Source organism: Phoxinus phoxinus (assembly GCF_949152265.1).
Source record: "Phoxinus phoxinus genome assembly, chromosome: 3".
Classification (NCBI taxonomy): domain Eukaryota; kingdom Metazoa; phylum Chordata; class Actinopteri; order Cypriniformes; family Leuciscidae; genus Phoxinus; species Phoxinus phoxinus.
The window spans coordinates 18,191,220-18,213,225 of NC_136878.1; the positions used below are offsets into that span (position 1 = coordinate 18,191,220).

The following is a 22,006-nucleotide window of genomic DNA, read 5'->3' on the forward strand; positions in this document are numbered from 1 at the left end:
CATCACACAGGCAACGGCCTGTAGGTTTAGGACTCAGTCTAACCTCCTGTCTGGACTCCTGTATCTGCTGTTCCAGGTCAGTGACACGAGTCTTCAGCTCGTCCACCCGAGCCAGAACCCTGAGCCGCTCTTCCTCCAGATACGCTCTCTCCTGCTGCCCCAGCACTGAGGAATCTTCATGCTGAAAAAGCATTTGTCAATTACAACAAATTGGGTTTGTGTATGTGTTGGTGAAGCCACTCAGACAATGTTTGCAACAAATAAACTCTACATGGCCTTCTAACAGTGACCTAAATTAATGAAAACCATTTGTATCTAAAGAAAGGGAGAGAAAAAGGGAGAGAGAGAGAGAGACATGTGTTTACAGAAAGAACAGAAGAAATATTCAAATCTGGGTGAATTCAAAAGGGACTAGCAGACCATAAGAGGTAAACATTTATTTTTCCACATGAAGTGCATAGGAACTTCCACAACTGGAAAATTGGATGTTTTAACAAAATCTCACATAAAACTTCAAATTATGGGCATATGCATAATAAAGTGTGTGCACAAATATGTCCACATACTCCTAGCTGTTATTTGTTTTGTATATAATGAGGTCAAAAAAGCCAAATCTATTAAGCATTTTTCTAATTTAATTCAATTGAGAAATTAACACAAATTTCTTAGTATTTATTAAATACTACATATTTTTAACATGTTATATATTTTTAGCATATATTTTGCTTTAATGGCAGCTGCACGTGAACTCCACAAGTTCATGTCAAACCTGATGATCATGTTCTCCAGCACCATTTGAGATCATCCAAAGAGCATCTTGTGCTTTAGTGGAAGCAAGAAAATCTGACCATCTTTACAAAAATCATGATCAAATTTCACAAATATACTTATTTGACTGGTGACCAGGAAATAGCACAGAATCTTTCTTCTTTTTTTTCTTATTAATTATGTCACAATGTTTAAAAAAAAATTTGGTTCAGGTATCAGTGTGTTAATCTAATAGCGGGAGTATTACTCATAGAGTGTGTGTGTGTGTGTGTGTGTGTTGTACCTCCTGGTGCTGGCTTTCAGTGCTGCTACACTCCTCTTTCAGGTTCTCCTCCTCACTCTCTCTCTGTCTCTGAGAGCTCTGGGCCGGCACACTCGCTGGGACAGGGCCGGGTCGTCGAACAGAGACCTCCTCCATACCTGGGAACTGACACGCCCTCCCTGCGTCCAAGCCAACCGGAGGATCACTCTTATTATACTCGGCACACAAATTCAGGATGGTCTCAAGCCTCTGCCTCTCCTAAAAACGCAAAGAAGGTTTTAGCTGTGCATACAGCTTTATGGCACAAAAACTCACACACAGGTCTAAAATGGTGTAAACACACGTACCGGTAGTTAACACTCTTCTAAGAGCTTCAAGTCAATATGTTCTAAACTAACTGCAACCTGACACCAACATTTCAAAGACCACTTACGACACAGTGTGACTCCCGTAACATCCTACACCATCGCTAGCACATTAAACAACTCAGTATAAATGTAAAAATCCTGAACATCCGCAACACTGCTTGATGTCTCATAAAAATTATCTTTGTGAAAGTTTCCCTTAAACCCAGTTACTGACCCCCAAACCTCTGAGCACACTCAAGCGACCTCTCACCTGGCTGTGATAGTCAGCTGCTGCCATCACTCTACATACACAATGTGTGTGTGTGTGCGTGTGTGTACACCATCTACATACAGGCTGCCAGAGTCCCGGTCTTCTCTCGCAGCTCTAGCTGGACTAACTAGCGCTCTAGGCATTGGGGCTCATTATATTTTACATAGACAATACCCAGCTTAGCTTGGCTAGATGACACCAGTGACATTACTAAAATAGCATGGCAGAGAGCACAAGTCATCTACAGCCATCCATTTCAGCCAATTCATTTTTATTTGGATGTACAAAGGAATTATTAACACAAATAAAAATCAAGACAGGCCTGAGACACTGACCTCCGAAAATGCACACAGTACAAGATGAATACAGCATATGTTTTATTTGTAACAGATTGAATTTCGTGCTCTAGGTGTTCAGTGCTGTAAAAGTCTTTATCACTGAGCCATTATCTCACAAGACCAGCCAATAGAATGTCTCGAAACATATGCTCTTCCCTTTTAACGAGGTCTCCCCTGTCAGGAGAGTGCAGACAGAGTGCTGGAACAAGTAAACGCTAACTGATGGGTAACGTAGCAACAGCATTCTTCTCCAACAAAAGGGTGTCAGCACAGCTGGTCTGCATGCTGAAGATGCCATGACACCGACCAACACAAAGCAACGAGCACTAAACCTCTGTGTGTAAAAGCTTTAAGACACGACTGTCCTCTATTTGGGCACAACAGCCAAGATGGTAAATTTAATTCATTATTAGGGGCCTGAAAAACAAGTTTAAACAAGGTAGTTAAGTGTAAAGTGTATTCTATAAAAAAGCATCGTAAGCATCGTTTAAAAATGTAAGAGGTGTTTTAATGTAAGAAAGGTTAGTTTAAACGTTCTTAGACGCATCTATGGAAAAAAATAAATGTAATTAAAAACTGTACACCTATATTTAGGGTATAAATCTATTAATTGCAGTGGAAAACAGTGCGTTTAATATTTAAACTGATTTTTTTTTTAGATGTTTTTATTCTGGTAAACAAAGAAATAAAAGTTCTTTCTTTCAAAAATTGGTGGTATATCGCCCTCATGTGGTTCATAGTATGAAATGCTTCAGTTCTCTGTAGTTTCCACAGACACGGAAAGGAACAAAAGGCAAATGACCTTTAAAACTTCACTGAGCCAGCAGACACACACATCTTTATGGATTTTGAAGAAAAAGTGTTTGTGTGTGGTGTAAAACAAGTTATCTTCTGTTGCATCGTGTCCAAAAACATTATAAATGCAACAAGTCATTTCATTTTGCAGTTATTATTGTAAAATAAACAGATTTTTAAAAGGGAGGTGAAAATACTTCCTAACTCTTACATCAAAGCCTATTAATCCAATTTCACATTTAAGTATTTTGGCACAAATTCACCTGTCACTTGGTCATGTGGTTCAAAATAATAAATTATTTGGCCAAATATTTGTTCCATGTATGATGCTGGTAGTCCACAGTGTCTGCCATTGTCCATGCATTTACACTTGTAGTTGTTCCAATTCAGCCTGATGTCATCTTTAAAAGTTTGTGACAAAATGAACAGAAAACCACTAAATCTTTATTTGTTTGTATTATTATTCTTTTTTTAATTATACTTTTATTAATCTAGGTATCCTGATAAATATGTATAACCATTTCCACAAAAATATTAAGCAGCACAATTGTTTTCACATAACAAGAAATCAGCATATTAGTATGATTTCTGAAAGATCATGTGACACTGAAGACTTGAGTAATGGCATTACGGCTGCTGAAAATCCAGCTTTGCTACCACAGGAATTAATTACATTTTAAAATATTAAAATAAAACAACTGTTATTTTAAATTATAATAATATTTCACAATATTACTGTTTTTACTGCATTGTTGATCAAGTAAATGCAGCCCTGGTGAGCATAAGAGACTTCCTCAAACCCCAAACTTTTTAACCTTTTGCTGAAACGTTTTTTTTTTTTTTTACAGAGTTGGGTCAACAACTGATGTCAGATGTAAAATCTGGTTCCTAAAGCAAAACCAATTGAGATCCACTGTTGTTGGGAATACGGCTGTCTAGAGAATGTGTGTGTGAGATAAAAGGTGGGCGGAGCACAGCAATGCTACCATTGAACAGAGAATAAACACATTTTCAAGCCAACTGGGCCATGACCTAGAACGGAGTAAACATAGACACGTGAAGGGATTTGAGAGTAAATATGACATTACCCCAGGAGCCATTATCTCTTGTCAGGATTAGAAGAAAAGATCAGATTCCAAATGCTTCCCTCTCGTTTGTAACACACTTGCTTGCCTTTGTCTTTTTTATCTTATCTCCCAAATGCTTTTCCGGTCAAGAACATATGAAATGTTCCCCCGTTCTCAGTGTATATCACTCCTGCCAACAAGCCCAGAATGTGTGGTCACATGCGGCTTACAATAGCATGCTGCGTGGTCACACTTCTGAAATGCCATTTTTGAAGCTAGCAGTCAATGTCTGTGTATTTGATGACATTAGGAAGGAGATTAACGCTAAATACAGCTCAGCTGTGCTTTAATGTGGCACAAGTCCTTTCAAATGTGATACTAACCTGAGAGCAGCATTAAAAAGGGCATTCAGCTCATTTTGGACAAAAACTAGCACTACCTTTCAAGTTGCCACACCATTGGATAAAGCTGTGCTGTAACCATGACAACAGTGCCAGACAGACCAGAGACTATAGGACAAAGTTTAACCCAAACAGAGTGAAACGTGTTCATAATAAACCTAATGTTCCTGCTATTGTCTCGAAACGCTGACAAGAGACTGATATTATGGAAAATGACTTACTGCCCTGTATTAATTTAGTTCTGTCTCATAGTAAATGGCCTAAAATAGTTTTTCTCAAGGGAATAACAACAATGTGTGGCAGCCGCATATAATTAGGTTCGTGTGTGCAATGTGCATTGTATTTTTAAGAGAGGTTACAGTACTTCATCATAAAAATGGCATTAAGTGAGCTGGTTAGAGGCACAGAAGATGTATATAATTTCAGGATAAATAAGATGGTGAGTAAGAAAGATGATTAATGGCAATTCCATATGGGAATTTGAGATGCACCCAAGCAATGTCTGGCGTTTTAATAGGTTTAAATGAGAGAGATGATGTCTGTGTGTGGTTAATTTATGGAGTAGAGAGACTGTTTAGACTGCTTAAGGAGGACTGTGTGTGTGTGCGTGTGTGTGTGCGTGTGTGTGTGTGTGTGTGAAGAGGGCAGCTCAAAGCACTGAGATTGTGCCGGGTAAATATAGTCTTCGGGAAGCCACACGTTCTGCACAAGCTTTTAAAAGGCCTCAGGAATTTACATCTGTGTGTTATTCCTGACTGTTCTATGTCTTGACCAGAAAACTCTCTCCATATAAACTCCACCCGCTCAACCTCCAGTGCTAAATCCACTCCAAAAGCCAATGACACAATGACAAAAGCCTCATCACACAAATACTCTCATCAGTGCTCCACAGCAATCTATAGCTTCTCTATTTCATTTGACTTCCCAAAGACAAAAAAGCATCACTTTAATAGTACCAAAACTTAAATTTAGATTGGGTTTGAATTGGAAGTGAAGAAACACAACATCGAGGCAACTTAAACTAATTTTCCCATTGAAAACACCACATCCGTGTACACACATATGGAACCTGTTAAAAGTTTGGATACTATTGACTCAATTTCATTTTCTCTCATTTGTCGCATGTTCTTAAATACCATTTGATCTCATGGTTTAAAGATACATATAAAAAAAGCTAAAATATAAAGGGCCTGTTTTCACCTGGTCACTTCATGCGTTTTTACTGATCGGATAGCCATCTGATTTGTTAAAACTATTCCATTTACACTTGCAAAACACACACACACACACACACACACACACACACACACATATATATATATATATATATATATATATATATATATATATATATATATATATATATATATATAAATAATAAACACAATCTTCAATTCCTGCACTATAAGCACAGGAGTTCACGTCAACGAAAGCAACAGATATGAGCAGCATTTTATTTATCATCAGCTAATTTCAAGATCAAAGACCGCAATAGTAGAAAGAGTGGTGATCAGCACTGGTAAGATGCAAGCACTGATAACGTGTTATATAACACGCTCTCACACGTTTATTTTTTTACCATTTCGGGAGGAGTACAATTGTGGTTTCAACAACCAGATGCATTTACATTTGTCCAGTTTCATCTGGAATACGTCTCAGACCACCTCCTGAAGTGGTTTGAGTGATCGGATTTAAACCCGTTTTGAAAGCGGTTCGAAGAGAATTTACATAGCTATCCGATCAGAGAAAGCGCATAAAGTGACCTGGTGTAAAAAGGCCCTGATAGAATTGACTCAACGCGTTATTGGGCACTACATGATTTCTATACACTTCTGTTTAAAAGTTTTACACTTCTGTTTTTTTTGTTAACATTTTCTCTTAAGCTCACCAAGCCTGCATTTATTAGTTTCATTTTAAAACGTTATAAAAGTGTATCATTTTAAACATGTAATTGTAATGTATATGTAAAAAACGTGTCACTTGATCCTTTAGAAATCATTCTAATATTATGATTTGGTGCTCACAAAAATTATCATCAATGTTAAAAACAGTTTTTATTTTTGTGGAACCATGATACATTTTGTTTTTCCGAATTATTTAATGAAAAGGACGTTTTAATTTGCATTATTTGAAATAGAAATCTTAAGTAACATTATAAACGTCTTTACTGTCACTTTACTGTCATTTTTGATCAATTTAATCCTTCCTGAATAAAAGTATTAATTTATTTAAAAAACAAACTGATGCCAATCTTTTAAAAAGAAGTGTATCTCCATTTTGTTATTTCATAGTTTGATGATAAAACTACATAATAATAAACGAGTAGGTGTGTCAAAACTTTTGACAGGTACTGTAAACACACATGCTCAGACATACCAGCCTCTCCATTTCCTGCTCACGCATCCTTTCCTCTCTCTGCCAGCGATGGTACTCCAGTAGGTCTTCCTCTTTGTCGCTGACCTCTGAAATGCTGTTCTTGCGTTCCCGTGTGCGCGTCTGGACCTGCCGAGGCTCCCTTGAGTTCTTTCTCTGGTTTCGGGGACTAGTCAGAGGAGACACCCCTGTCTGAGAACCAAAAGCTGGGTTGAGAACACCGTTCTGCTTTCCGCCAGGTTGGTCCTTCAAAAGAGCTGATACAGGAGATGGACTTCTGGCGTGCAATCTCATATTTCCTGCTTCTTCCTCTGCTGTGGTTCGTCGTTGGAGACGAGGACTCTCTGGTACAGTCCGGCCACGAGAGGTCAAAGGAACACCAGGTAGAGCTCCAGGGAGAACTGGCACCCCGAGGACACCTTTGCGTGATGCAGAGGGACTGAGAGGAGGAAGTTGACGCATACTAGACAGTTCTACACCACGGCGGGACGACTGGGGACTGTCTGGAGGAAGGAGAGCATGAGAATGGGACTGAAGACTAGAATAATTTTCTTGGACTGATGAGCCAACGCTGGATCGCGGGCTAGAAGATGCCGGTGAGGATGAGGAGGTGAGTCTGGCATTGACCTGTCTGCCTAAATCTCCAGATGCAAATGATAGTAACGAAGAGGAGGAACCATGGGCCAGGTGTGGATTCTCACCTCTACGGTTTGTAGCAGGGCTTGAGGGGGTTTCAGTCAAGGCTTTTTGAAGCCTGGGACTTTCTTGATCCTTTAGTCCCCCATTGGAACTGCTGGCCTTGGATGCAAAAGTGCGTGGTTGTGGCACCGGGGGCTGGACGGTGTGGGTGTAGCTGGTGGAACGGGTATTAGAGGAGTCCAAACAAGCCCCTGGACTGCTAACCACAGAGGAGATGGAGGAGAAAGGAAGACTGGTATTTTCATAGCTGGAGCTTACTGACAAAGCACCAGGACTGGTTGAAGGGGAGATGAGACTGTGGCCACCCCCGTTGAGTATGGCAGACTGTGAAATGGGGTGGCGGGCTTTTTTACAATGCTCAGATGAGGAAGTCTGGCCTTCATCCATAGACAGAGAATTCATAATGTCTTGAAGGTCCTTTTCAATAGAGCGCACAAGAGTGCCATGTCCAGGACGAGATCGATCGTTCACAGGAAGGTGGTTTCCATTGAGCTGCCCATGGGTTTCTGTGGAGAATAAAACAATCTATTGATTATCTTAAGTATTAATATATAATTAATATTTATCAAATGTAGAAGACTCATACAAGAAATATAGACCAGGTTAACAAAAAATATATTATATATATATATATACATATATATATATATATATATATATATATATATGCACTACAGTTCAAAAGTTTGGGTCAAAAAATTAGAGTTAGAGAAAATTAGAATAATATTTCACAATATACGTGTTTATATTGTATTTTTGATTAAAATGCACCCTTGGTTAGCATAAGAGACTTTCAAAAACATTTTTAAAAAATCTTACCGACCCCCAAACGGTAATATATAAAACCACAAAAAAAGAAACACATGAATGAGGGCTTCTTAAAAAAAGATTTAAATGTCTTTCATTATTTATTTTCTATGAAGGTTAAAACTTACTTTGAAACTTTTTACCCTGCTTCTAATTTAAATTTTCTTTTAAATTCTCTCGTTTTTGTTTGTTTGGTTTTTTACCCTTCTCCCAGACCCATACGTTCAATCTTAAACCATACTTAACTATAAAAATCCGGTTGTGAATTACTGCATTTTTAAAGCTATTATGATCTAAACAAACAACGAAAACATAAGTCAGGCATCTATCTCTCACAGCAATCTTGCTATCACGTGAGAATTTGAACTGTCTTTATTTAAAAAGTCAGAACCAGGGGTGCGGGAAGTAGGGGTGCTGCAGCGTTTTCACAGGATTGTAAATGCAATGCAAATGTTTGTTCATTTTACATCTATTCATTTTTAACATTTAGTAATTTATTTGTAATAAACACTTTAAGCGGGCTATTTAAAAAAAAAAAAAGTGTTATTTATATGTAAAAAAAATTGTTGCATAGTGTGATGTCTTATTGTGACCGTTGCAGTGCGTGTAGAAAGAATTTTTCCGCTCCACTCCTGATGTTGTGTAAGGCTGGTTTTTTGTGTTCATTTTTATTTCCTGTCACTGTGCAGGCTCTTTCAGTGTACTGTATATAACAGTGTAAACAGCTCCATAACCCTTTTATTTAAAGGCTTAATTTATGTCCCGGTCCATTGCATTAAGATTGCAGGCAGTATGTCAAAAATGTGATGTGCAGTCAAAATGTCCTAGTGTGTATTCGGTTTAAATGAGTGTTCTCACCAACACGCTCGTTGTGCTTTGTGGAGTTTTGACGTGTTTTATAGACATCTTCCTGCGCCCCTGGTCAGAACTATATTTCACTCATACCACTTGTGGTCTACATCCATGCAGGACATGGCTGGGCATAATGCATACAAATACACACACCTCCCCCTCTCTTACACATATGCTCAACTGGGTGTGTCTCAGCCTACAGACTGCGGATGGCATGAATCCCACCCTCGGCCCAAAGGTCACAGCAGACAGAGGAGAATAGAGCCTGAATTACGCCATGACTCATTCTGCGCACTCAATTCTGTTCACTCTTTTCAGCCAGGGCCACCGGTGCCCTAACCAGTCAATAAACACGTTATTTTAGAGCCGTGGCACAGTGGGTAGAACATGTGTCATGTGCTCACATCACATTAGGGAAGTGACACTTTTAAGGAAACATTTCATTTTATTTTGAAATAAACAAGAATAAATGTTTGTTACTGTAATTTTACCAATCAAACATGTAGTTCTTTAGATATTTGAAACACTTCTACTGTCCAACAGACAGAGCAGAAGTTGCTTTTTTTGAGAGGCCATCCAAAGATGTTTTTTTTTTAATCCAGTAATGAAAGTGGCTAAGAATTGATAAGAAATTAAATATTCAAGTGAAACCTGGAAATAATATGGATTTCATGAGCATATCAAACTCCGGAACACTGCCTGAATGATGTGGCAAGATAGATGTGGCAGAACATCAAAAAATTAATAAAAGCTGTAAATAAACAATCAACCACTAATTATTATTTTGTTCCTTACATCACTTTTTCATCAGACCAAAGAAAAAGTAATGTCAATGTTTGTTGGTTTTTTACAGTACTGAATGAAAGAGATTTAAGGTCACTGAGATAAACATTGATGCACCAGGCCATTGCCCCAACACTAGCTTCACAACAATGTGATATTCATCACTGTCATGGGTCACGTTCCTTTAAATGTCCAATTTGGTGTTCAAGGGTTTTAAACTAACAGGGTCAAAGCCAGGGTCTCTCAACAGGGGCTTTCCAGAAGCTGACAGAGTGCCTGTGGCAATTTAAATTCCCATTCTTTTCAAAGAAGTTGTTTCTCCTCCAAGGATCTCACTTCCTGGTTTCTAGACTACTTGAAATAAGTCGTTGCTGAATGAGTGAGAGCAGGGTTTAAAATGGGCAAAGATACAGCTGGAGTTTTCTCCAATAACATGGATATTAAAAGAGGCAGGATTAGGCCGAGTTATTTTAGGCAGATTTGTGTCACCTGAGCAGTGTCTGGAACTTGTTATAATTATCTAGGGTACAATGCCTCTCTGTGCCCCTTTTGCTATAACGTTTAGTAATTAAATCGACGGAACGCACACCATTATTTGCAAATGTAGCCCTTTCTTTCATTTTCGGAGTGCCTTCAGCAACTTTAACTCCCCACAGCACAGTATTCAGAACAGTTCTTATACTACCAGATTTGAGGTCAGTGTAATTTTGCTTCTGCATATATACCTGAGTGGTTCTTGTAGGTACTGGTAAATCCAGGGCTTCCACCTGGCATCAAACTCTTCATCCTGAGGGCCTCCTCTGGGTGGTTAAAGCGGAAAAAGGCTGACTGACCAAAACACAGCATACACCCTGAGAAAAAGAATCATGTGTGGTAGATAATCAAAAAAGTGTTTTATGATGAAACTTCTAAATTAATTGGTTATATTCAAGTGGACAATAAAACTTTAAAAACTACTGGTGATATAGATCAGTCTTTAATTCAGTATTTTTTAATAAAAGCCCAAAAATGGAAACTGTTGTAATATTTGTGAAATTTTCTGTGACCTTTTTCACCAACCCTGAATAGAGCATGGGCATTTTAAATGCCTCCAACTGCTAAAATTGTAATAATATCTTCATAAATCTGACTTCATTCTTTCAAGGTAATCTAGAGCATCTGAATGAAACAAAACAAGGGTGTGAATGGAACAGTAAAGCCAAACAAAAAGCAATCAGTACATGTCACACACACACACACACACACACACACACACACACACACACACACACACACACACACACACACACACACACACACACACACACACACACACAGTGTTTGACTGGCCTGAATCATGTCCTTCTTTACATGCTTTATTGAAACTCATATCACGGCTTATCTTGCCATATCACAGGAGTTCAAACAAAAAGATTAAACTGAGTTTGTCTATTCGTAGCAAACACACATATACCTCTTACTATACATTCTTATTACCTTGTCCTCTGCCCTTATGAAATTGCTGTGATTAATGGGGCAGAGGGATCAATGCAGACTCAGAGTCGTCTGTCAAAATGCCAATGAATTATGACCCAGACTTCCATTTCATAATGAACATTGGCACAGAAAGCACAGCGCATATAAGATCAGTATGACTCATTGCTGACTTACAGTAGAGTGGAGGACAGGATATGTCAGGATATGAGTGGAGGATAAATACGTCTTTGTTTCTGAATTGTCAGCCTTTTCTAAATGAAATAGTTTTCCTTATTATGATGTCAAAGTTGAACCTACAGTGCCCATGTATTATTATTTTTCCCCACATATGGGCACATACACGAAAACAAAATGTAGCCACATATTTAAGAAAGAACTGTAATATTTTAAGAATCAAAGTTCTTCAATTCAGCACTAACCTTAATACTGGGGGCCATTAATCGCAACATCTATATCTGGTGGTTATGAGCCAGCCTCATTCACTCAGAGAAATAAGTAAATATATAAATGTATAAACTATTTGTGTACAGTTTGTACACTTTATAAAACAATGTGGTAGGCCTACAGACACATTAAATTAGGTCAAAGCACTGACGAGTGAGACACACTAGGCTATAACCTCTATTTACACAACTAAAAGACTAAACAATCACACACAGACATATGGCACAAGGGGGCATCAGAGGGGTCATGCTGGGCATAATGAGGTCAGAAAAGGGGTTTGTAGTAATCAAGGAGAAAGGACAGATACTGTTTTATCATCACTATAAGTTACATATAAAGGCTGACGTAGTTTTAATGCGTTTTGAGAGCGTTCTCAGAAAGTGCACGAAAACATAAATAATAGTCCGTTTTTAAGCAGAAGTGTGTGGAGAACATTATAATGATATTTCAATGATCTCTATCATAACCATTTACTATACATATTACTGACTGAAAATGCAAGGTACGTCACGATAGGCTACTAACAAGGCTATTGTAAGTTAGGCACTATGCTATATTTAACACAGTCAGATAGTTTAGATGTTTGATAAAATCACTTAGTTCCATATGTCTATATCTTTCTTGCGATCAGACACATTAACGAACACAGCGGGAATAGAAACGGTTGTTCGCTGGAACGGTGTCTTTGGAATAACCGCAACTCTACAGCTTACAAGCAAATCATTTGTAAAATATTGAAGATATAAAGCAATTTCACCTACCAGGTTTGGGACACAAACTCAAACTGATATCCAATCGATTGGAAAACGCGGAGAAACGGTGGACAGTATGTTCGCGTGGAGCTCTCGCACGTCGCGCGGAGTAAAGAGCGATGAGCGCGTGGGTCTGTCCGCAGCTTTTGTGATGTAAATGTCAAGCGCTACGACAGCGCGTCCACTCACTGACTTCTATTACAACATAAAACAGCACAGCTGTCACCTGCCCAACTGACATCGCTAGCCCAAAGAAAACGGACAAGCAGTTAATACAACAAAGTGTCCGACATCCGGTGAATTTAAGATATAGGCTATAGCCTACTTTCCTTCTGTGGCGAAAATCTGGACTTCGTGGATGTTCAAACTCTACAAGTTTGCAACTCAAAATTTTAGTCAATATGAGCAGGAAAAAAAATGACAGGCATTAAGTCTGTTCAGGAGGACTATAGACCTCTCACTAAGACAAATGGAAGTGTCGCATGGGTGGCACGTTGGACAGCTGTCCTCGCGCCGGCTGTCTCAAGTTATTGTCATGCACAGATCGCGATCAGGGGGGCGGGCTGCAAATGAGCTTATCTGGATGACTATCCCTTGATCACTATCGGTCGAACTGGTGATAAATAAATTGGGCCACTCTTGGCAAAAGTCAAAAATAAATGCTTAGTTGTCCCATAAAGACTTGAAATAAGTAACTTAATAGGCTACATTTGTTTAATAGTTACAGCTATTGTTAACTAGATGAAACAGATTTGTGAGAATCTTTCTGAGAATCCAAATCAACAAAATATCACACATTCTGTTAGAATCACACTTCCCCAATGTATAGAATTAATACAGAGCAATGTGATTCAAGGGAGCCTGAAATAGCCCAACATAGTAGGGCAAGGTCAAGTTCTTCAAATGGAAGTTCAAACAAGCCCTCATCATTATCATCGTGCAATTTCCTGGCCCGTGTATAACACAAATACACACTGATGTGATTCCAAAGTTGACAGCCGGAAATAGCTCCAAAGAGTAGCATAAGGTCAAGTTTTTTTAAAGGGATATTCAAACAGACCCTTATCATTACTAACACAAAGTGGTTACACAATTATATTTGTCTTGAAAATGCAATCTGTTCTAGAAATGGTAAATGTCAGCTATTGCGTTAGAAGGTTCACTGAATTAAAGCAAGGCCTCTGTTATTGATGTGCAGGCTGAATCTATTGAATAACTGTCAAAAGAGTTCAAGACAACCAGATGAAAATGAAAGTGAAAATCCCCAGAAAATTCTTACATTAGGCCTAATAGTGAATCGCAGACACACTGTTCTTTCTTTCTTTCTTTCTTTCTTTCTTTCTTTCTTTCTTTCTTTCTTTCTTTCTTTCTTTCATAAATGTGTCAGATGCCGGTCTCCTTCACAGACTATGAAGTGGATGTTTCAATTTCAAATTCCACATTAAGAGTAATGCTAATTTTGTAACATATTCAACATAATATTGAACTAATGCTGGAGTAATGAGTTTGATAGCAACTTTAAAAGCCCATTTGCTTACCTTGTGTGAGTCTGACAGGTTTGGTAACTGCTAAGCCATCCAATGAGCACTGATTTCCGCAGGGGTACAGGGTAATGGCTCCCCCCACATTTTCAATGTAGCAATGCTGAGCAGTGACACCGGGACCCTGAATATTAATGTCTGTGTTCCCATGGCCGAGTGTAGTCTTCCCTGCAACATGTGATGGAGATTTGTTAATAATGATTATTGCTACATTGCTGTACCCACTTTGAACAGTTTCAAGAATTAGAAAAAATGCTGCAATAATACATATGAAATGTTAGCAACAAAAGGACACAGGTTTGTGTTCCCTTCCTTAACAAAGACAGGACCCCCCCCCCCCCCCCCCCCCCACACACACACACACACACACACTCCAATGCCCGGCCCTGCCTGCATTTCATTCGCAGTGTCTAAGCAGATGTGAGTAAAAAGCCATCACCCAAGCCTATTGTGAGAGACAAGAGTGGGTGTATGCTGCACTTAAAATTAAAGATGATTCATTCTTTCTTTTCTTTTTTTTTTCTAAGTCTTTTTCAGGCAGTCATACAAAATCCCTTAGACAAATGTGCATGCTCTCACTCAAGCAAGCTCAGTCACACAGTGTGAAGCAACAGGGGGTTGTCAAAGTCAGGTCATATAGCCCCATAATTCTGTCTCTTGTTCTAAAGCCACTGCCATTGTGAATGCAATTTACAAGAAACAGCTAAAACCTCAATATACTCCTCATAAAAAACACAAACTCACCAAAAAAATTAAAATCTATCTATCTACATGAGCACAGGAAATTGTGTATTCAGTCCCCTATAAAATGATTCACTGATGTACTGCACTACATTGACTTCCTCTGGGATTTATACTTGAATGCTTGCTCTCATTCTTCCTCAATGTCAGGGGATGAAAAGTCCTCTATTTGTCATTCTTCATGAGATGAAGCATAGCCAAGCTTTGAGGACAGTGCAGTGAGATTTGTCCTCTCTCATGAACTTCCCACCCATCACCACACAAAAACACAAATACCGATCTTAATTTGGAGTCTCCAGTTTTCAGTGTGCATCCCTTCTGTCTGTGTGATCATATAATTAGGTCTCAGGATTTGAAAGAATCATTGCCACTAAACACAAATTCCACAGCTAACCACATCCTTAGTCAAACGACCATGTTTGCATCTAATTTAGCAGATAGAATCTGCTGGGGGATTCTTCATGAGGGTGTGTATTATATTCAGTTACTTTTTAAGGTGACTGAACTTACCCTCTGGCAGGGGCAGCAGAGTTATAGCCGTACTCAGACGGCCACTTCCCAAGCTGACAAGATGGGGCCGTTCTGCCTGGACTTTGAGAGTCTTGCCTGTTTCAATCAGGTCCAGCGATGTGCTCTGTGAATATATGTGGACAATACAACAGTAAATAATTTTTCACAGCCTTTGATCACCATTAAATTGACCTGCGCTTTTTGGACGACTGCTCAGGGTTCCCCAAACAGGATTAGTGTAATTCAATTAGGACCATTGAGTATTGCAGCGAAAGGGTAAGAGGCTAACTGGCTAAATGGGTTTAGCTCCATCAGGTTCCACCATGCAGGCTAAGAGGCTAACAGGATTTAGCTGTTAGATGAAAGACAAGGGACCAGACCGATAAATGAGCAAAGGAGGAACATATTTGGAACACGGAGGTTCTCAAGGGCAGCACAGGGATTATATGCTTGGTAAATCACACTTTGATATTTGAGAGAGTGATGAGGCACTGCACTACATCAAAACAAATGGTAGTTCATTGTTTTTCAAATAGCATATTTCATTTGGTGTCTTTAGATGATGTCAGAAATCATACTTGCTATGGTGCACTAGAAAGGATTTTAACCAGATGCTAATTTGCGCTTGGTAGATTGCGTTGGTCTTTATGGAAATGATCCGGCTGCGTCTGTCTTCTTTAATTTTGCTCGTCGTCAGTAGATCACGTCAGCAGAACGCTCAACTCCCATCTGCGCTTTTTTGGAATTGCGCTCTCACGATAATTTGCCCTGTTTAGTAAATCTGACCCTAAATTAACTAGAAATGGACTGGCCATTTAGGGAGTATGCAGTGGGCTTTTCTTAAACATACTTCTATACAAATTGAACATATATAGATTTTGAAAAAGTTAGAAGTTTATATTCATTTTGAAAAAAGGGGAAATGTTCTGACATCATCAGGCCTATACCTAATGTAAAATTACAATGTAAAAACTGATATTTTTAGAAATCAAAATACAGTCAAATCTAAAAGTTGCATTGAATGCATATGTAATATATAGTGGGGAATTATGGATTACACGGGTTGTGATTGTGATACAGGCATATGTCCTTGGTTGTTTTTCTGTCCCAACCTAGCCCTGGTAAGAATGGACTTCACCCCTCTTTTGAACTTTCACACCATTCAAATGAAGCTTTTACACATATTTAAAGTGTCTTCAGATGTCATCTTTTTAGGGTCTAGCGCTAGCGTCCATAAAATAACCTTTAAAACTGAACATGAAGCTTTCAATAACAAAGTATAAATTATTTTTAAAGTGATTAAATGTCAATGTAGTTTGTTTTAGCTTTCATATCTTATCCTGTCATCTCCTGATAATAGGGCATATAAAACTGCCACACAGTTTCCATTGTCCTCTGACTTTTTTTTCTACACACAGCTCAGTTGTTTGTGTTTCTCTCTCTCTCTCTGTCTGTGTGTCAAATCAACTTTACTAGTGAAGTTTTAACAGGTGCATTGAACTAACTTAGGCCTGATGTTTTTGAGACCCTGTAATGTTTGATATGTGGAACACAGTGCAGTGTTTGAGCAAGATTAAATGCAGACAGAAAGGCTGGACTCAGCCTCTCGGATCAACAGTGATGAAAATTAACCCTATAATTAGGGAAAATTTCACCTCTTAATTTCCAAGTTCCAAGTTCCACTTTTAGGTGCAGAACTATTTGTCTATTGCACCAGATGTACTCATATAGACATTTTAACACCTAATATTAAAATAACGAAATTACAAAATGAACTATATTCTGCTTTTGAAAGATTTTAATGACAATTATGCAGAAAATCAAAATGTAAAACTAAAGTAAATGCATTTTTCACTCTCCTGTTAAAAGTTAGTGGTTAGTAAGATTCTTTTTTTAAATGAATACTTCTATTCAAGGATGAATTAAACTGGCTGAAAGTTACAGTAAAGATGTTTATAATGTAACAAAATATTTGTATCTCAAATAAAATCTGTTCTTTTTCTATTTGTTTAAAGAATTCAACGAAAATATTATGCAACACAACCTTTTTCTCAAAACAATAAGTTCAGAATTCTGAACAATTATAGACTCTTGTTCACATCAGATTTTAATTTCTTATTAATTTAAGCAAATTGTAGGTGTTTTGGCACATGTGTGCAAACGAGCAAGTACAATTGTCTACAGTTTGCACAATAACTAAACACATGGCTTGTTGATCAAAACTGATGAGTTGATTCATAGTGCAACTGTCAAACATTGCACAACTTCTAAACATTCTTTCATTGTGTGAGCCATCAAATTCAAAATGATCCATTAATTTATCAAAATCTGTCAGACATGCATGTTTATTCCATAAATATCTGACATGGAATATTTGCTAAATTGACAAATGGCCTTCAATTGCAATGAAATTGGAATCACAAAATACCAATCAACCAATAAAGTTCTGGAGCATATGTGGATTTGCTCACAGCAAAATCACTAACATTTATGAACATGGAAGAAGGTCACAACCAACAGCACCTACAGCAGTACTTTAAAAAAAATATATATAGCAAATTAGGAAGATATACGAATGCGTGGTGGTAGACATAATGGAGTGTGTAAAAATGAATAAGCAACTGTGAATTTTCAGTTTACATGTAACATTTCTACAAAAATAAATGTACTGTATAAATAAATAAAAATTCAAAAAGTATTTACTTTTCCAAGTACATTTTTACCTGGTGAAATGTGTATCTAAAAAGCTAAGTGTGATATACAAGTGCATTCAGCTACAGTGACATTCTTGTATTATAAAGAAAGCAGACAGTCAAAATAAATATAGAAAAAAACATGACATTTGTATATAACAAATATTTAAATGGTGAGAAAAACATCTAAACATTTTGACCAGAGTGGCTCACACAATGACAAAAACACGTTTCGTTATGATGGCATTGGCCACTAACACAATGACTAGGGCTTGAGGGATGAATTAAATGTTTTGGACGAGTTGCTATATTTTGCAGACATGCTTTAGTTCTGATGTTGCAGCAAACACATTGCATTTACAGTTTAGAGAGTTTAAGACTGTTTCAAAAAATGTGCCAAAGCGATTGAAATATACTAAAATAGAAAAGATTTACCGGTATTTTAAAATGCAATAATATTTCACAATATGCCAATATGTTTTTACAGTATTTTTGATAAAATACAGCCTTTGTGAGAATAAGAGACTTCTTTCAAAAACCTAAAAAAAATCTTACAGACCCAAAACTTTTGAAAATTATTGTGAATGTATGTATACACACAGATCACACACTCACCTGTAAGACCCGATGAGTCAAATGACCGTGTTCTGGAACGTTCTGATTCAGCCTGTCCATGTCTATGGAGTTATCAATCACTTCATGACATTTGTCAAGATCCTGCTGGAAATACAGAGATAATTATGTATTTATTTTTCTAAACCAGCTAGTCCAAAAATTATTTGTTGAACGGCGGAAGTTCAGTCTAATAAAACGTGAGTGAACAGAGTCATTATCACATTATATTTGTTGTATTTATACATAAACAGACTACTAAAATAGATATGTAGATCTGGCAAGGTTGCAACACTTAAAGCTTGTGTCTTTTATCTTAACAGTGAATTATCAAACATATCAGGTGTTTCCTTATGGTAGACAAAATACAGTGATGCAATGATAACAAATGCATACTATGATTAACCAACTGTCGTGAACAGACTGAAGTCTGCATCTTAGTTGAAATACACAGCATGAGTCAGTGTGACTCATCTCACACACAAACACACACACACATACTCAGAGTGAACAGATGCAGCCAATTATCTATGGTACAGACACAGGCACATTAGCGTGAACAAACTAGAGTAGACCTCAGCTCAGCATACACTTCACAGCAGATCAGTCATTTAGGAACATCTCTAACCTGAAATCCCCCTCTCCCTCCTTCCCTCACCTCTTTTACGTCCATGACTCATGACACTGTCTCTCAGACAAAACACACAGGGAATCGCAGAGAAACAGACCCGCAAGACAAACTGAACATCAGGTTGTGTGTGTGCGTATCAGTGTAATAATGGCCAATGAGAATTTTCAGCTACAATAGGGAACGATCTCTGAACTTTGGTTTTCTCAAACATCAAGGTCCTCTCAAAGTAATGAACAAACATTCTTTCAAAGTGATTAAAAAAAAAATAATAATAATTATCAAAGAAAATGATAAAATAGAGAAAACATTCTCTATTGTTCACATAATCAAGAAAAAATCATAAAAAAAATAGATGTTTGAATGTTCTGAGAACATACAGAAATAACGTTTTCAATCATAAGAATAAACTTGTTCTGATTCTAAACATCCAACATAAAATTCTGAGTCTGGCACACCAAAATATTAAAAACAGAATTTTCCGTATGTGTTTGTATTTTTGTACATAATGGTCATTGAGGATCAGTGAAGAACAGTAACGTTAAGTAAAGCTATTAAACACTATTTGAATCTGAACAAGTGCTTCTGATTTAAAAACAAATTAATCTTTTGGATCGTAATCACAAGTTCTGATAATTGTAATACGAAAACTAATATTAATATATTTGTTTCTCCTCAGTTACATTTTTTCTTAACGTCAATGTAATAAAAACAACCGTTTCCATGAGTCGTCGTGAGAGGTTATCCTAGATGGGTTTGAAAGTGAGATTAAGGCAGGGAAAAATCTTTCCTCTGCTGGCATGTCCAGTCAGGGAAACGTCTGGAATGAGACGCTTCGCTTCTCCAAACAAGCGAAGACAGGTTAGGTATAGTGCATGCATATAGATTAGGATGATGATGGACATTTATAGTCTTTACCTCAACAGCTGGTACAAAACCAAACTTCCTCTTTTCCTCCTTCCCCTAGCTAACCTCTCTCTCCCTTTCTTTCCTGATGTCATGTTTGCAAGTGCAGCTGGCAAGTGCTGCAGGCCCGCCGCCTCTCACAACCACGTCCAGTGTGTGACAGAGGGAAAAGAGAACAGAAAGCCTCTGTAACTATACTGAATATGGTCACTGCTCTCACCATCACACACACACACACACACACACACACACACACACACACACACACACACACACACACACACACACACACACACACACACACACACACACACACACACACACACACACAAACTGGACAATACGGACACACTGACATTAATGCATACACTTATCTGATTCCTTGATTCAAATATACTAAATGCACACAAATAAACAAAACTCATTCAGACAAAAACAAACTCATTCACACAAATATACACTTGATATCAGTTCGACTTGAGCATTTCATACCGGTAAGTGGCATGCCTCTGAAACGTGTCATTAAGTCTGCAGTTATGCCACTGTGTCCTGCCCTCTGCAGCAGAAAATAGACTCAACCACATAGCACAAACCTCAAAGCTCCTCTTACAGGGGTTATAATCATACAGGCTACACACACACACACACACACACACACACACACACACACAGCAGTATGTTAGAGTTACGGGAGAAGTAAGGAAACCACAGCAGGAACATACAGCTAAATGTAGCATGAGCGGTGGGTGAATCTGGGAAACAGAAATCAAACTTGTAAACTTGAAGGCCTAGCTACTTGTTAATCCTATGAAAAAAGTTCAATTACACTGAGATTTAAAATATCTTTTATAAGAAAGTCACAACCAAGAACAAGAAATATAAAAACAGTCACCGTAATTATCCCACATTACTGTAAATAAATTATATATATATATTCTATTATTCAAATATAGAATTTTAGTTTAAAATGTTTTTATTAAAATATATACTAATAAATTAACTCAAAGTGTTTTGATAATAAGGAATGTATAATATTTTTGAGTTACTTTAGCACTCTGCATAAATCTGATAAATAGCCTACTAAGAAATTGATATAGCCTAATGAAACAAAAAAATCAATCCAGTAGTAAAATCAACTGAAGAAACTTATTTAGAGTTTGTAGACATACCAAATACCAAGTTCTTACTGTAAGAACCCATAAGCAACATCATGCCCACTCACCATATTTTAGCCCAAGAAAGACCCACTCTGTTGCTGCATGGCCTTGTTTACTGACAGTCTCTGTGCTATGTCCTTGTTTTTACGCCTTTGAGCCTTTGGTTGACCGTCTACAGTCCAGCTCTTGCTGTTTGTTTGTCTCTGCTGCTCACTCATGTCTCTTACTGAATGTTCTTAAGTTTCTGAGGACAGAATTACATAGTACCGCCACAGCTGGGACATAGAGAGAGAGAGAGAGAGAGAGAGAGAGAGAGAGAGAGAGAGAGAGAGAGAGAGAGAGAGAGAGAGAGAGAGAGAGAGAGAGAGAGAGAGAGAATCCAAATAAATAAAAAGTGCGGTCGGTCTGTCTTTCCAAACACCCATGAATAATCGTCAAGTTTATGTCTAAATTTAGAAAGATAAATCATGACTTTACAACGACTATCTACAACGATTTATTAACAACATCATGCAAAGGTCATCTTCTGTGAATGTTTAGCCCTACTACTAGAGCTTACTGCTCAAAAACATTATTGGATAGTTTTCTCACCCTTATTTTACGAGTTTCTTTCTTCTGTGGAACATTAAAGAGGATATTTTAAGATGTTTGTTTTGGCTACATCAGATAATAGTTAATCATTACAACCATTCTTCAAAATATATTATTTTGTGTTTAATTTTCGGGAAAACTATCCCTTTAAAAAGTATATTTGGATGTTAAAGCTAAAGTAGCTTTTTTGGG

At 37.7% G+C, this 22,006-nt stretch overlaps 1 protein-coding gene across 14 annotated transcripts in view; it reads right to left on the reverse strand.

Moving 5' to 3' along the window:
- Positions 1-22,006, reverse strand: part of phldb1a (pleckstrin homology-like domain, family B, member 1a) — a 43,847-nt gene that overhangs the window by 16,697 nt on the left and 5,144 nt on the right. For 9 of the 14 annotated variants that reach the window (XM_079608381.1, XM_079608379.1, XM_079608373.1 and 6 more), the window contains exons 1-8: positions 21,289-21,455; positions 18,536-18,640; positions 15,228-15,351; positions 13,974-14,144; positions 10,489-10,614; positions 6,626-7,827; positions 1,052-1,288; positions 44-181 (exon numbers count right to left, since the gene is read on the reverse strand). In XM_079608381.1, coding sequence (XP_079464507.1) covers positions 44-181; positions 1,052-1,288; positions 6,626-7,827; positions 10,489-10,614; positions 13,974-14,144; positions 15,228-15,351; positions 18,536-18,640; positions 21,289-21,291 — 2,106 coding nt within the window. In that variant the 5' untranslated portion in view covers positions 21,292-21,455. Of the gene's footprint in view, positions 1-43; positions 182-1,051; positions 1,289-6,625; positions 7,828-10,488; positions 10,615-12,444; positions 12,988-13,973; positions 14,145-15,227; positions 15,352-18,535; positions 18,641-21,288; positions 21,456-22,006 lie in introns of those variants that run through there. The other 5 variants (XM_079608380.1, XM_079608374.1, XM_079608376.1 and 2 more) reach the window with 4 other exon arrangements.